This window comes from Pseudomassariella vexata, assembly GCF_002105095.1.
Source record: "Pseudomassariella vexata strain CBS 129021 chromosome Unknown BCR38scaffold_1, whole genome shotgun sequence".
Taxonomy (NCBI): domain Eukaryota; kingdom Fungi; phylum Ascomycota; class Sordariomycetes; order Amphisphaeriales; family Pseudomassariaceae; genus Pseudomassariella; species Pseudomassariella vexata.
The window spans coordinates 4,028,388-4,044,694 of NW_024467956.1; the positions used below are offsets into that span (position 1 = coordinate 4,028,388).

The window sequence follows — 16,307 nt, forward strand, 5'->3', positions numbered from 1 at the left end:
TTGAGATGAGAGAACCCTCATTTGTTCTGATGAGACGGGAATCATTTCCAGACGCCCTCAATGATTGCCTCAAGGATGAAGTCCTCTCCGCAAGCTTGGAAAGAAGCACGGACTAGCGTCCTAATTACCCCACAATACGCTAGCACAGTCTAGGCAAAACTGATGTCGATCGAAGAACTACACTCCGTCGTGGACTGACGCTGTGCATGTTCTGGAAAAGTATGAAACTTCCAACTTCCTAGGGTTGTCCTTGCAATTTCATGCTGTTATCCGTCTGCTCACAGACCTGGCACACCTCCGGATCACTGCAAGTTGTTACGGACCACTCTCTGACCCGAGACGACGGCTACTCCTTCGAAGTTTGTATAAGCAATTGGCAAGCAGCAAGCTTGATCACTGCCGCCTGCGTTTCACATCTGCCTTTGCCCCGCACGGAAAGACTCGCTGTATCTCCAGAGGCGCTTCAGTAATGCGGAGAAATCGTCTGCGTCGTCATCGTAGGCTGGTCTAGCCCCTTGGAAGACCGTTGGACGTTCAAAGAGCCACTGACAGACGCGGCGTTCCAGGAAAGCTGCGCTGCAGGGAGCTTGTTGCAGCCTAAGGATTCCCCGGTGAAGTCTGGATCCCTGGAAGGTGGTCTGGAATTGTTCAGCATTGGATCGGGTTTGCATCGGTAATAGAGGCGCAGTCACAACGTCATGTCTCTCCCTACCAGCTGCATGGCCACGAACAGACTGCGATCATCACAGTGCATCCAAACACGTTACATTGCAGTCTTGGGTGTTTTCAATGCCAACCGATTCGGCAGATGTTCTGTACGTCTCATTGATGATACCGCGATTGTTTGAGCTGGCAGGATTCAGCAGCATACCGTGGCTTAGGAGACCCCCAATGAGGAACACATAGTCCGAAGTTGCCTACGCAGATGGTAACGTATGGATGTCTCGGATTTGTGACAATTCAGCACTTTTGGGCCGAATCACAGCGTACCAGTCTGCTCTATCTCGTTCAGACGGATCAAGACGAACTACGGCAACTGCCGAACACCCATCAGGGAAAATACAAGTTCATCAGGATCCTTCGTTTTGGAAACATCGCTGCCCTACTGGCGCGCCTCGAGGAGCCGACCGTTCACGTATCCGTCAATGAGTGGGGGCACCTCATGATGTGTGCCCAGCCATGTCATGATGTGGATATAGATAATGCGGAGAAGCGTGAAGTAAAAGACCCTTAACGGCTAATTGGTATGTATTGACCACTACTTGCTCCACCCCCGCATTCTTCTCAGACATCCATGTCTACTGGTACTAACAAGCTGCAAGTGCTAGCATTCTTTGAGCCAACCACATTACACGAATTTTTTGAAGTATCTGGGCGCATGAAGCTCCCAAGCTATGAAGTTGCGAACAGTCCGAGCCTTGCCGAGATAAAACCTAATTCATCAGGTGCATACACCACCCCAACGACGTCAACGTGCACCTGGCCGGTCCTAAGTATTGGTGCAACTACTCTACCGTTGTTGTATGCGGCTTGACTTTGCCGAATAACTTCTGCCGTTTCGTGGAATATGTCAAATTCCAAGGTGTCTTCGATAGCATATGCCCCTCCCCCCCCCCCCCCTCCACTCCCTTCCCTCCACTCCCTTCTTTTTCCAACTTCCATCTCTCCGGGGCATCGGCTGCGCCTCTCGCGGCGTAACGTGAAGCTATCTAGCAAAAGACTTCCTTGGTCTGATCGTATTCGCATGTCGGTCATCTCTCGGGGCTTCGTCTGTGGTAAACTTGGCATGCTCCCACAAATGCGGAGAATATGCAAGTTAGATATCAGATGACTATTCAAGGCACTGTCGATTGGCAGGCTTAATCCCTGATGAGGGGTTTAAGATGGAAAATTTCATCTTGCCATTGTATCGGCGCTAGTGAAGGGCTCTATTGGATTAAAATACGAACCCAGATACAGGTGGATGGATGTAATAATGCTCCATCTTTATGCGAGAATCTGTTTCCGGAATCTCGTCCTGCACACCCTTCATGCCCTCTGTGATACAAAAGGAACCTAATATTCATCCCTAAAGACGCTGTTGATATGTTTTCCAGATTCTGGGCCAGAGATCAGGACCAAAGCATTGCCAATATGAGCCCACTTCCCGAGGAATATGACATTATCGTGTGCGGTGGAGGCAGCTGTGGCTGCGTGGTGGCCGGAAGGTCAGTATTGGTCATGAACACCATCCACTAAGTGGCACTTTGTAACTCACGGTTATAGACTGGCCAACTTGGACCATAACCTGAAGGTCCTCCTCATTGAGGCTGGAGAGAGTAACCTCAACAATCCATGGGTGTTCCGGCCTGGTGTCTATCCCCGTAACATGAAACTCGACTCAAAAACGTACGTTCTCAACCGCGTCGACCCCGACATCACTAACATATACGATAAGGGCATCATTCTATGAGTCTCGCCCATCCAAATGGCTAGCTGGCAGAAAGGCGGTAGTACCATGTGCTCACATTCTCGGCGGTGGGTCGTCCATCAACTTCTTGGTGAGTTCAAACTACAATCTGTATGGTCGCATACTAATTACGTCAAGATGTACACCAGAGCTTCTGCGTCCGACTACGACGACTTTCAAGCGGAGGGCTGGACTACGAAAGAGTTGTTACCTCTGATGAAGAAACACGAGACCTATCAAAGAGCATGCAACAACAAGTGAGGCATTTCAAGAACAATCTCAAAGTTCTCAGCTGATTATTTCAGGGATATCCACGGCTTTGAGGGACCAATCAAAGTTTCTTTTGGCAACTAGTGAGTATTCATCTCTTCATAACGATTACATCGTGTTGATCTGAATTAAAGCACGTACCCCATTAAGGATGACTTCCTCAGAGCAGCGGAGTCACAGGACATCCCATTTGTCGATGACCTGCAAGACCTTAGCACGGGCCATGGCGCTGAGCATTGGCTCAAATGGATCAATCGAGACACCGGCAGACGCAGTGACAGCGCCCACGCCTACGTTCACTCTACTCGCGCTGTCCATTCGAATTTATACCTCGCTTGCAACACCAAGGTTGACAAGATAATCATCGAGGATGGCCGTGCAGTTGGAGTTCAGACTGTGTAAGTCTACACCATGACTCCACACGGATGATTCTGACCTTTCCACAGCCCAACCAAGCCTCTTCATCCCAGCCAAAACAAGACGCGTATATTCAAGGCGAGAAAGCAAATCGTCGTCTCGGGCGGCACTCTGTCTTCCCCATTGATTCTTCAGCGATCTGGAATCGGTATGCCCATGCCCAACTACACACAGCAAGATTCTTGTTAACAACAAATAGGCGACCCCGAGAAACTAAGAAAAGCTGGAGTCAAGCCGATTGTTGACCTTCCAGGAGTAGGACTGAACTTTCAAGATCACTACTTGACATTCTCCACCTACAGAGCAAAGCCGGAGACGGAGAGTTTTGATGACTTTGCTCGAGGCGTCCCCGAAGTACAGAAGAGTATGAATACCGTACCACTATGATGATGCCCGCGTTCCGAAGCTGACTAAACGTAGGGATCTACGACGAGTGGGCTCTCAAAGGCACTGGGCCGCTTGCCACCAATGGCATTGATGCAGGTGTCAAGATTCGCCCAACTGAAGAAGAGCTCAAGGAGTTTGAGTCATGGCCGACGCCACATTTCAAAGACGGCTGGAAGTCGTATTTCGAGAAGAAGCCTGACAAGCCGGTCATGCACTACTCTGTCATTGCGGGTTGGTTCGGGGACCACATGCTCATGTAAGCTCATCATCCCCCGTGCTACCCGAATCTAGTCTCACGTCAAGGTAGGCCACCCGGAAACTTCTTCACAATGTTTCATTTCTTGGAGTACCCTTTCTCGCGTGGCTTCACGCACATCAAGTCAGCAGACCCATACGACACACCGGACTTCGACACTGGCTTCATGAACGATGAACGTGATATGGCTCCCATGGTCTGGGGCTATATCAAATCACGTGAGACAGCTCGTCGCATGGAAGCCTATGCTGGCGAAGTCCAGGACAAGCACCCCTTCTTTGACTACGACTCCCCTGCCCGTTCGTACGACATGGACCTTGAGACTACGAAGAAGTATGCCCTACCAGGTAACTTGACAGCCGGCCTGCAGCACGGAAGTTGGAGCGAGTTCTGCCCACAACCCACTAAGCAAGCAGCGGCGAACATTCTCAACAGCAACAAGACAAATATCAGAGAAGATCTGAAGTACTCCAAGCGGGATATCGAGGCGATTGAGGAGTGGGTCAAGCGACATGTCGAAAGTACCTGGCATTGCTTGGGAGTAAGTAGCGCCAACACCTAGAACGAGTCATGAGCTAACCGTGATAGACCTGCTCTATGGCGCCCAAAGAGGGCAACAGCATCGTAAAGCACGGTGTGCTCGATGAGCGTCTCAACGTCCACGGAGTCAAGGGACTCAAGGTCGCTGATCTGAGTATCTGCCCCGACAACGTCGGCTGCAATACGTAAGTCCTCCACTCTACTACTGAACGCATGTTGACGCTTTGTAGGTACTCTACCGCTCTTCTAATAGGAGAGAAGTGTGCCGTACTCACGGCTGAAGACCTCGGATACTCTGGCGAGGCCTTGGATATGAAGGTCCCGACTTACCATGCACCCGGAGAGGTGTCGTTGCCGTTCCGCGTCTAACGTTAATACCAAAGGATTTTTCAAGCGGGTTTACAACAACATCTAGTTTGGGGATGGAGATCAACGAAATTCCAATTATTCAGCTTTGGCTACTACGGTCAAATTGTCGTACGTATTGGGATGATGTGATTTTCACGGGGAATACTCAGAATGCAGGACAGAGGTAACTTCTCAGCTACGATGGTTTTTGAGATCGGGATGGGGACTTGATGCTGTGGCGACATAGTGGTATTCCGGCCATTCTTTAGGACAATTTTACGCATAATGTGCGTATACGCACATAGTACTCATGTCATTACGCAAGCCCTTGTACGTCACAATCCCATACTCCCTGTATAAATATGGTTCGCTACGTGCTCGATCGCAATATCCCCGCAAGCCCCCTGTCAATCGGCAAACTCAGACGAGGTGGAGGGCCGGGCGCACGGAGATCGTTCCGAGCGATGATGCAAGGAAATAAACAAGATAAATTGCTCCAACCCGACAGGCATATCCTTACCTGTTCGCCTGCTTAGCGGGGCTCACACACCATTGTTCTGCAGCGACCCGTGCGCGTGTGGTACAGAGATTCGATCCATCACTGCTACACAGAGATTCTGCGCAAGTTCCGTCACTACTGGGGTGCGCGATCTCCGAGTGGTTCAGAACGAGGCAGCCATGTTGAAATGTCTCGGATGGGAGATTGAAACTGCAATTTCGATTATTAATCTCAGATGTTCCACAGGATGCGGACTATTTCCAAGACCTCTCTGACAGGCCTTTCGAAAACGGTTCGATGATGGTGAAATGAGATTGTTCAGGTTGTGTTGTGTTGTGTCTGACGAGTACATAGTTGTTCAAAGAATGGCCAATGGTCCCCCGTTCGTCCCGGTCCCCGAGGGTGTAGTTGCAACCCTACCGATAGACATGGTGGGTGCTATGGCTCAGCATTATGTATTCCCCCTGTGGAATCTACGGATTGGAATTATAAGCCACCCCAGACAAGGCAGTTTATCACAGAAACTACTCATTAGCAGCATTCGGACCCCACTAGTCATCGGTCGTCATGAGTACAATATTCCTACCGGGATATCTACTCAGATGACAGACCAGTTCAAGTGATATGGAAATAATGCATCCAGTCTGCATTGCCCATCACTTACTTTTTACCCGAAAGTACCACGCCAAGACTCGGGCTACTCTAATTGATCCTCTAGCCGATAGTCCATAGTTTAATCTCCTTGCATCATCATGTCATGCTCCATCCCTTCAGGGACGGCGTTCTTTTCTTGGCCTGCAAAACTATCGGTTTTCATATCAATATCCGCAAAGTTGCATGTTTTGGCCCGAACTATCGACACGAAGCCACCATTCAGGGGGTTTCAGCCCGGGCGCCACGTGCAGGGTTGGTGCCCCTTGCACAACGCTGACTGGAGGGTATAGTCCCCGTTGCGTTTCCGTGGGGGCCCGGAAGTTTGGTAACGGCCGGCAGCCTACGTGAATACTGTTTCTGTCTTCGGTATTGTTACCATCTCAAGGATTGTGCTGCACAAATCTGGTCGGTAGGGTATGGGGAAAGTGGCGGCAGGGTAGAGTCAAGGGTGTGGGTGTTGCAGTGCGACAAAATTAGTATTGAGTATGCCTCGTGATTCCGTGATTTTCCACGCCTTCTTCGGGGATGCTATTTTTGTGGCGTTGAATCAACAACCTGGTCGGACTGGTGAAGTATGTGGCGGGGATAGGTTGACGGATGAGTCGAATATGCAAGGCAGAGTTGATCCTTCAAGTAAAGCAAGCATACCTGTGCTTGCCCCCAGTTGTGTACGTTCCGCTTTGACGTCTGTGCCTCCAAGATTCACATATTCACACAATATAAAAAGAATAATGCGGGCACAGAGAAGTTTTTCAAGGCAACCCAACCCTAGGAACAATCACAAACCAACAGCCTCTTCACATCATGGCCAAATCCAGAAGTCTCCCTCAACTGGCACATATCATATCCTCCAGAGCCAACGCCATATATGACAACTTGAACAACAATGATCTTCCTCAGCCTTCCTTCGACTATGGGGCTGAAATCCGTACTGAACCTTTCAGCAGAGAGTTGGAAGACAGCCGAGCGCAGCTTCTTGAAGCCATGGATGAGCTGCAGTCCCTGATCCTAGGTCCAGTCGGCCATGTCTTTTTCATGTCTTTCTTGGGTGTAAGTTCTCGCATCCTCTAAGAAGTAAAGTAAAACGGACAGAGTCCTTTCACTGCCTACCCTCATCAAATCCAAAAACGACAGGAAAGTAAAAATAAAAAAGTCAGCAAATAAGACAAAGAAACACTAATTCGAAATTTCCCATCAACCCAGCCAGGTCGAGCCGCCACCCTCCACGCGATCTACAAATTCAACCTCGCCAAAAACGTGCCCTTGACCAAGCCCATCTCCTACGCCTCGCTAGCGTCCAGATGCAAGCTCTCCGAATTCTTCACGCGACGGTATATCCGCTCCGCGCTCTCGCTGCGCATCTTTAGCGAGACCGCAGCGGGGCTCATCCAACACAACGCCGCGTCCGCCGTGCTCGCCACGACGACGCTGCATGAATGGCTCGGCATGGCCTCTGAAGAATTAGCGCCCGCGGCACTCAAAGTAGCCGAGTCGATACAGCGGTATCCCGAGGGGCAAGAGCCGAACCAGAGCGCTTTTTCGATTGCGAATGGATTTGGAGGCGAAAAGGATCTGTTCGCCATTGTAAGTGAGGCGCCGCCGGAGCGGATGGGGAGGTTTGCGGATGCGATGAGTTGGAGTATGAGGGTGCCGGGGATGGAGACGAGTTATACGGTTGACAACCTTGGCTGGTCCTCGACCACCTACGGACAAGGTAACGGGGCAGGGGGAAAAGCCTGGTGTCCCAAGACCATCGTCGACATCGGAGGCGGCACGGGAATTCTCAGCAAAGACATTCTGCGGAAATATCCGGGTGTCGAGAAGGCAATCGTGCAGGACTTGCCCGAAGTAGCTTCTCAGGGTCATGGCGCGCAGGACGTTCCAGAGGATATAAAAGGCCGGCTCAAATTCCAGTCGTATAACTTCTTCACTGAGCAGCCAGTCAAGGGTGCCGATGTGTACCTATTGCGATGCGTGCTGCATGACTGGCCGGATAGCTATGCGGTGTCGCTGTTAAGGAACCAGATCCCTGCTCTCAAGAAGGGGGCGAGATTGCTGTTTAATGAGCGGTGTTTGGGGAGGCCGGGGAGCTTGAGCCATGTGTGGGATCAGTTTGCTAGGTAAGTCACAGTTCTCTCTCGCTTGTGACGAGAGGGAATTCCAGCGAAAAGATACAGTAGCTGATGATTGTACTGGGATAGTTCCGCGGATATACTGATGCAGTTATGTGCCAACGGCAAGGAACGCAGTCGCGAGGATTGGGTTTCGCTGCTTGCAGCGGCGGATGAGCGGTTCGAGATCGCGTCTGTGACTACGCCGGCGCATTCGGCATTGTCTATTATTGAGGTTATGTGGCGGGGAGAGGACAAACCTGAAGGAGTAGCTGTTAAGAAATTAGGGTATAAGCTGATCAATGGTGTCAAGACCAACGGTATTATGGAGGCACAGGTCGACGCGGAACCAATCGGAGAGGTGAAAAAAAGCAACGTCGCAGAAACCAACGGAGTCAGTGTCAAAGGCATAGCTACCGAAGTCGAAGTGGCCAAATCTGAGGCGAAAAAGGACCTGGGTGCCAACGGTGCAAACCCAAACAGGGCAGAAATCAACGGTGCGGAAGTCAACGAAGATGTCATCTTGGGTATTGAGGTACAGCCCACCTCTCAAGGGGGCAAGACCGGTAAGTCTTTTGGGACTGAAGGCAGCATCATTGGGCTATTCACCGTTTAGCCTGACAATCATGGATAAGGCTGCCGGCCGCTTCTACAGCTGGTTGCGCATCATTTACGGCGACAACAGCTTAAAAGTGGCGGATTTAGACATTGATCGTATGAACTGACGGAGCAAAGTCATTGCTTTTCTCGTTTATGAGAGTAATGGGGATTTGTTATGATGTGCAAGTATGATCTGGCGCAGAATGGGTATGCTTAGATATATGATAGTAATCTCAATATATGGTACGTGGACTTATAAGCATTTGAACTTGCTAGTCTAGTAAATTGCGACGATCATCGCATCGAGATAAATAGGTGCCAGTATCGAAAAACTCTGTACCTATTTTATTATTATACCTTGTATGGTCTTGCTGCTGGGTTTGATAGATCCTTTCGCGTATAATAGGCATGTAGTTTGGCTGGGCGCGGCAGACCTTGTGCTGCCAAATTTCTATCCTTTTGATCTCATCTACCGTAAAATGTAGATTAGAGCTGGCATTTGTGGCCAGGGCAAGTGTAGAACTTTGGAGCTGTGGTTGCATTGCAATTTGCTACTAGGTAATACTCCGAAGCTTCTACACTTGTCATTATTTCCGGACTCTCACTTCGAAGAGAAAGACAATATATACTTTCCAGTAGCTGGTTCGCTTACTGATAGTACCCGCATGTCCTTATGGAGGCTGCCGCGTAACCAATCGTGGGAAGTTCTGTTACTCAGATGCGTCTCGCTAACTACGGTATCTCTGCGGTTATAACAGAGAGTGTCAGTGATGGGTGACTCGGTGAGGCATGCAGAATGCTCGGGCATGCTGCGGAAAGATCAATCAGCGGAGATTTATGTTGTAAAATCCTTTATGTGACTGGATATGATTCTATAGTTGAGTCGAAGAATCTCGGCAATGGGAGCCATTGGGACACGCCTTTTCATTTCGACATTATGACGGTATTGACTGGAAGCCTAGTATGAACTCGGGTTCAACTCTTCTAGAAAGGTTGAAGCTCGTTTTTAACTATTTCTCTGCTTGTCTAGACAAATCCAGCCCAGATATGGTAAACGCGCAGCGAAACTCTAGGAAATCACAGACCGATTCAATAAAATCAATGAGATATTTCTCTTGTCCTAGAGTCTAATGTCCTTCACAGACGAGCTGGTGCTACGGAGATGACACCAGAGCGGGAAATGCTCCCGAAAGCGTGTCTCATATCTTCTCATTGTTCACGTCTTCACCAGTCTTATTGAACCGCCGCACCGGGGTAGGCCATACTACGTACAGGCAATGTAAGACTCATGCCAATCATCAACGCCTCAAAGCCACCGATAGTCCCAGGCAGATTCCATTCAAGACCGCTACTGGAGGCACCTATAGCCCCCAATACAACGTTCCTTCTCGTGATTGATCCCTTGGTCATACCGCTCAGCCACTAGAGCCCGTCAGATGTGTGATGGTCCTCATGACTTGACATAACTGCATGCGGCTCATATTTCGGACTTGACAGCCAATTTACCGTTAATGCCTTCGTTTCCACTTTTTCCAACCCGCTGGACCGCTTGACCCCATTTCTCACCCACGATGACATGTGACGGAATGTACAGATTTCCAGTTTACTACATGTATTAATATTGAATCCAGAGGCACTGGTCATTCCTTCATGTGGTTAGGGCCCTTATAGCCAAGTCCGCTCACTTAATATTTCGGACTCATGAGAGGTCAATTCAATTCAATTCTTTATTATTTGCGACCAATGAGTCAGATATCATACGGGAACAGTAATCTCTCAACAGGCTATCCAAGGCTTACATCATCATTCTTTGTCGGAAAATGTTACCCCATATCCAATCCTTTGGAACAGGGCGAGGCATCTTCATCGCCCTAAAAGAGCGGGTCACTTCGGTGAGAACAAGTAAGCACTTAGCCCGAAATGCTTGGATCTGAGGCATAATCGCTTTTTGTAGGAGCTGCAACCTAGTTATTCATTCGCACCAGGCAGGGCTGCTAACAAGGTTATGCTAATTTCGTTGTTAGCAATCCACAGAGTTGGCTCTGGTGAAAACCGCGTGCGGCTGATATGCATGTCAGCCGATTCCGTGCAGACGATTCTTTTGTGGATGAACATCCATCTGCAAGTATTTACAGATTCGAACCTTGGACATGGAAGCCTAAACCAGGGGATTGGTCCTCATCATACCACTATGGCCATTGTCATAGGGTTTTCAACGAATGAAAGTCGCGAACATACCTGCACCTATGGGGATTATTGGTGCTGAGTAAATGCGCCTCTCGACTAAGGCTTACGAACCAGATGGCTACAGCAATAATTGAGTGCCTGGCTTGTGGTTGCGCAGGAACACTATGCAGGGGCCGGCCGAATAGCCTCACGGAAGGATTCACTTGAAATACTCAGTTCTAAGCACCGATTACTTAAGGACGCATCTTGCTCCAAGTTTATATGGCGATGTATTCTTCAGTCTCTTAACAAACCACAAGCTCAGTAACGATACAATCGACCACATCAAATCCCATCCGTTACTCTTACCTAAGACCAATCCCAAACCCCCTACCTCCCAAACGAGTAAATCCAACACCCACAACTCTACCATCACCATGAGACTCCAATCACTACTCCTCTGCCCCCTGACCTTCACTCTCGTTCTCGCCCATGGCCACCTTGACTTCGACGATGAACTGAATACCACCCTCACCATCGCCGTACGGACTGCTGATCCCAGCCCCAGCTACGATGCCACTGTCACCACAATTGCGGTTCGCCAAGCTTCGCCCGTGCCGCAAGCTCAGCGGCGAAATGCCGCCGGTTCGAGCTGCCTCTGAATATCCTTTTTATTAGAACCTGTAGGATATGGTGACAGACAGCCCGACAGCCCAGCGTGATTCACGCTGGGCCGTTTTGACGGGGAGGTTTAAAATGAGAGTTTCTCTACGGATGCGAAAAGAAATAGACAATGTTGTGGTGTCTCGGGAATGTGAGATTATGGTGGGGATGAGATCGGTTACGGAATTGAGTTGCTCAAGTCGATGAGACCAACGTCAGAAATACAAGGCCTATGGTGGGCGGAACGGGATCGGGGTATTCGTCGCTGTCTAGCATCTTAGAAGTCAAAAATAAAATATTTCTCACATTCTGACAGAGATCTGATATAGATCTATTCTTACTCCCCAGGTTTTCGCATAAGTGAGGTTGGCCAAGGGATTGATCGCTAATGAAGATCTTTGTCGATGCTCACGAGGCTCAGTGGATGCCACTGTGAAGGTTCACCCACGCGGCTCTGCAGACACAAATGCCGACCAATCAACCGTTGATCTATATCCGCCCAGTCAAAATCGCCCACCAACCCCCATGGCAGTCTGTACCCAGATCATCGGAGTTGGGGAAACCGCTTGATGGGGTACTGCGCGAATCAGGTCATGCATGCATTCAGCCGGTATGGATCACGTTACATTAGCCGGCACACTCCTATACTTATGAGAGCGGGTTTCCTCATTTTCATTGACGCTCCATGTTCCAACGTCCTACAGAAGAGCAACCGCAGACATTACTGAGAGAGATCAGCGGACGAGCATTCACAATGGCCGAATTCGCCAGACTCCCACCCTCGGGCATCAAGGTGATCGTCGTAGGGGCTGGCTTCGCAGGTTTAGGCGCGGCAATCGAATGTGACCGCAAAGGCCATAGTGTCATCCTACTGGAGAAAACGGAAAACATGGAAGACCTCGAGAGAATAGGAGACATCATCAGCTTCGACCCCAACAGCTCCAAGCTCCTGAAGCGCTGGCCAGGGGTATGGGACGCTCTGTACCCTATCACGCGCCATTCGGAGCTCTGGGACCACCGCGCCTGGACGGGCGAGCTGATGACGCAGCAGTCGTTCGCGTGGGAGGAGGCACACTGGGGATCCCGAGTGAGCGGGCACCGCGGTGAAATACACGCCATTGTGTACCAGCATGCCAAGGCGCGTGGCATTGACATCCGGCTCGGACAGCGGGTGACGGATTACTTCGAGACGGACGAGTCGGCGGGTGTGGTGGCCAATGGGGAGCGCATCGAAGCCAATGTCGTCTTCGCGGCCGAGGGCGTGCGGTCCCCCGGGCGAAAGATCGTGCTCGGATTTGAGGATCACCCCAAGTCGTCCGGATACGCCGTTTACCGAGCGTGGTTCCCGGCGTCACGGCTGGCCGATAATGAAATTGCCAAGCATCTCGTTTGCAACGGCGACTGGCTGGGCGGCTGGATCGGGCCGGACCTGCATTTCCTTGCGTCGTGTCTCAAGGACGGGAAAGATTTCAATTGGGCGTACACGCACAAGGATGTGGACGACATCGATGAGAGTTGGCAATTCCCCGGAACCGTTCAGGAGGCGTTGAAGAACCTCGACGGCTGGGCGCCCGTCGTGAGAGAGATTGTCAAGGCAACGCCCGAGGGGCGGCTCATTGACCATAAGCTTGTTTACCGGGACACGCTGCCCACCTTCACGTCGCCCAAAGCACGCATCGCGCTCATTGGGGATGCCGCGCATCCTTTCTTACCCACGAGTATCCAGGGGGCGGGACAGGCGCTCGAGGATGGCGTCACGCTGGCGGTTTGCTTGGAGAAGAGCGGTAAGGACAAGATACCCTTGGCGCTCAAGGCATACGAGTCGATTCGGTATGACAGGGTGCGTGATGCGCAGGCGCAGGGGGTGAGGACGAGGGAGAGGTGGCATAAGGCCGACTGGGAGGAGGTGAAGAAGAACCCGGAACAGTTGCATCTGTTGAGGGAAGCATGGCTGTTGAATTTTGACGCTGAAGCGCATGCGTATGCTGTCTTTGGCGAGGTCGCGAAGAAGTGTTCGTGATATACGCATTACCTCGGCAAGTCGTCTACCCAGTCGTGCTGCTTATTGATTTGTGCCCCATTATTCCAAATGTGCCTTGCAGCTTGGCAGGCAATTTTTAATCTTGTCAGCCATCTACCAAGCTTGTAAACTTGCTAGAAATGTTCAAGCTTGCTTTATCCGACTGATTGAGGGTCCCCTAACCCGGAGTTGAGGCAGCTTGAATCATGACAGAATAGTGTCCCGTGACGTACAGTTGACCAGGGTCAGAAAAAGTCGACCAGGGCGCAGCAAAGTTGATCAGGGAAGGGACAGAAATATGTCTAACCCTGGCCAAGTTTTTGCCAAGGATAGCTTACCAAATTAGGTATAAAGCATAGTATCTCATATGAAAAACATATATATCTATCATATTACGGTTATATATACTATATATAGGGTTGATATACTAAATATATCTTTAGAAGATAATAAGCGCTGTCACGGGGCTAGCCCACTTTGTGCTAATGTGGCGCTCGGGTGTAACGAAACCTCTAATAGTCTAGCTGCGTAAACCACTAAAGAGTCTGTAAGGGTTTGTGCTAGTAAGTAAGTCCTGCTGCGGAGTCCTTTAGCAATAATATCGGGGTCTGACGTATGGAGTATAGGGCTCTGGGTGTGACGACTGACACATGGACGATAAGCAGGGACATCCTGACATGGCCTGCCCTGATCTGGACGAGCGCGTTCCCCTTATAATAGGAGAACGGCCAGACATACTTGTAACCCTTTCCTTCTCTTTCTTCCCTAGTTTAGTATTCAACAATAGAGATGCACTGATATGCAACCTTGATTCGTACCTATGTGCCTCTGCCTCGTTACACTGGGTAACTGAAGTATTCAAGTAGGGTAACTGTGACAGGCTGTGCCTGATATGGGATCCGGAGCTGCAAGGACCGTGCGTCCGGATCCACCAAAGGAACCATCGAGGGCACACAAAACATAGTCCGTGTTCCCGGGACAACTCGCATATTTTACTTTCCTCCTCAGTTAGATAATTAACAGTATTTGGCCATGTTGAGCTGTATAGTTTCGCAGTGAGCCCGTCACAGTAACTGGGAATAGAGTCGTCAAGGCAGTTTGCCTCACCAATGGGTTAGATTGATGCTTAGATTGATCACTGAAGTAGAGACTGTCTATCTATGAAATGCCTGGGAGTCCTGTCCCTTATATACCCATCTCTCCTTCACTGATCCCCACTTGGATATGTTGGTTGTCCAACATATCCAACATATCCAGCATATCCACCCCTGTAGGTCACGTGACCTGTCGTCCTTTCCTTCCTCCGATGCGGGGTCCCATGATCCTAGCGTCTGTATCCACCTGGCCTGCCGACGGGCCTGTAACGGTTGTCACGTGATTGACCCACAGTGGTCTGAACAGATTGATAAGTGGTTGCAGATACCAAAGTCCCTGACTTTGGTATTGGTCTCTTTTGGTAAAAACACCTGGTACGGTGGCGTAGTGGCAAGGATTGCAACCCCTGGCGCGGCGTGACAGGGCCAACGGTTCGTAACATCGGGCCACATTCAATCCAGCGGTTCTAACTGCGGGTGCCGCACTACAAGTTACGGCCCCTCCTCCTACAACCTGGGTGCTCGGGCCACATTCAACCTAATGGCCCTAACTGCGGGTGCCGCACTATAAGTGGCGGCACCCCTTTCTGTCACGGTCTATGACCGCTATGTGGCCTCTGCGACGCCTTCGGCCAGAAAGACCCACAGAAGATTCTCGACAGCACTTGGACCCACAGAAATCTCCGAATAAGCTTTACTCCTCGAAGATTCCTGAAACGACGAGACGGGAGGACAGAAGGATAAAAGGGAGAAGGGTTCACCACGCAGAGTGTGTGTAAAGTTTCTCTCTTCATAGATGGATAGTACTCGTAGAGTAGGCTAGGCTAATTGCATCGACATTACCCTTGACCCTTACAATAGCGACTACTTCTATTACCGGTCCTACTTACTTAACTTTCCATCTTCGTAAAAGTAGCGCTTGTCATGGTTTACTAATAAGTAGGCTCTCAGTGCTAGTAACGAATATATTGGAATTGCTACGATAGAGAAGAGAAGGAAAGTCTATCTAGGTCGTGGAAAGTGTAAGGGTCAAGGGTAATGTCGATGCAATTAGCCTAACCTACTCTACGAGTACTATCCATCTATGAAGAGAAAAACGTTACACACACTCTGCGTGGTGAACCCTTCTCCCTTTTATCCTTCTGTCCTCCCGTCTCGTCGTTTCAGGAATCTTCGAGGAGTAAAGCTTATTCGGAGATTTCTGTGGGTCCAAGTGCTGTCGAGAATCTTCTGTGGGTCTTTCTGGCCGAAGGCGTCGCAGAGGCCACATAGCGGTCATAGACCGTGACAGCTATAATATAATATCGTTCAAGTTTCTCTTTTAAGTACCGAGTATATGTGCAGCATATATGTAACATATGTATCGCTTATACTAAGTAGTCTAATCGGAAGCTAACTTAAGCTTAGCATATGCTATATAAACGTAGTAGTATCCGGATCTATAGATATACGTAACCAAAGATCACTTTATATATAGGAGTATAATCGTATAGATGTTTCCTAAAGCTAACCTGTATATATACGTTATATATGCAAATTGGATAGTTTAGCCCTATATATTTACTCCGTGTTTAAGATTTTCTCTGATACTGTGATAATGATTTGTTTGATTAGACTATCGTTATGTAAGGAAAGAGCCGTTGTGGCGGGCCGGTCTCAGCTGACAAGCTGAGTCGGGAGGGATTCGCCCCCGATCCGGTAGAACCCCGGAACCGCCCGGCTTAAGAGGAGAACTCGAGACGCTCGCACCTAGTTTAGATTCTTCAAGAATCAGTCTTGCAATATACGCACCCATACACTGGCCCACTTCTAGCTGTCGCGGTGAGCACAATT

General features: G+C 49.8%; 3 protein-coding genes across 3 annotated transcripts; all 3 read left to right on the forward strand.

The window, feature by feature from the left end:
* Positions 1–2,133: 2,133 nt before the first annotated feature.
* On the forward strand, positions 2,134–4,688 carry BCR38DRAFT_331525 (GMC oxidoreductase-domain-containing protein; the record flags this gene model as incomplete). The annotated part of the gene is made up of 12 exons (XM_040855062.1): positions 2,134–2,207; positions 2,266–2,388; positions 2,438–2,540; positions 2,588–2,706; positions 2,755–2,802; positions 2,854–3,117; positions 3,166–3,284; positions 3,336–3,500; positions 3,557–3,779; positions 3,831–4,320; positions 4,368–4,504; positions 4,550–4,688. 12 exons carry the CDS (start codon positions 2,134–2,136, stop codon positions 4,686–4,688), a joined length of 2,004 nt encoding a protein of 667 aa, XP_040721642.1.
* Positions 4,689–6,476: 1,788 nt separating this feature from the next.
* Positions 6,477–8,783, forward strand: BCR38DRAFT_360072 (S-adenosyl-L-methionine-dependent methyltransferase). Its single transcript, XM_040857156.1, has 3 exons — positions 6,477–6,870; positions 7,024–7,940; positions 8,022–8,783. The coding sequence occupies exons 1-3, from the start codon at positions 6,625–6,627 to the stop codon at positions 8,545–8,547; spliced, it is 1,689 nt and encodes a 562-aa protein (XP_040721643.1). The 5' UTR covers positions 6,477–6,624; the 3' UTR covers positions 8,548–8,783.
* A 3,331-nt stretch (positions 8,784–12,114) lies between these two features.
* On the forward strand, positions 12,115–13,380 carry BCR38DRAFT_405060 (uncharacterized protein; the record flags this gene model as incomplete). The annotated part of the gene is made up of 1 exon (XM_040857922.1): positions 12,115–13,380. The coding sequence occupies one exon, from the start codon at positions 12,115–12,117 to the stop codon at positions 13,378–13,380; it is 1,266 nt and encodes a 421-aa protein (XP_040721644.1).
* Positions 13,381–16,307: the final 2,927 nt, after the last annotated feature.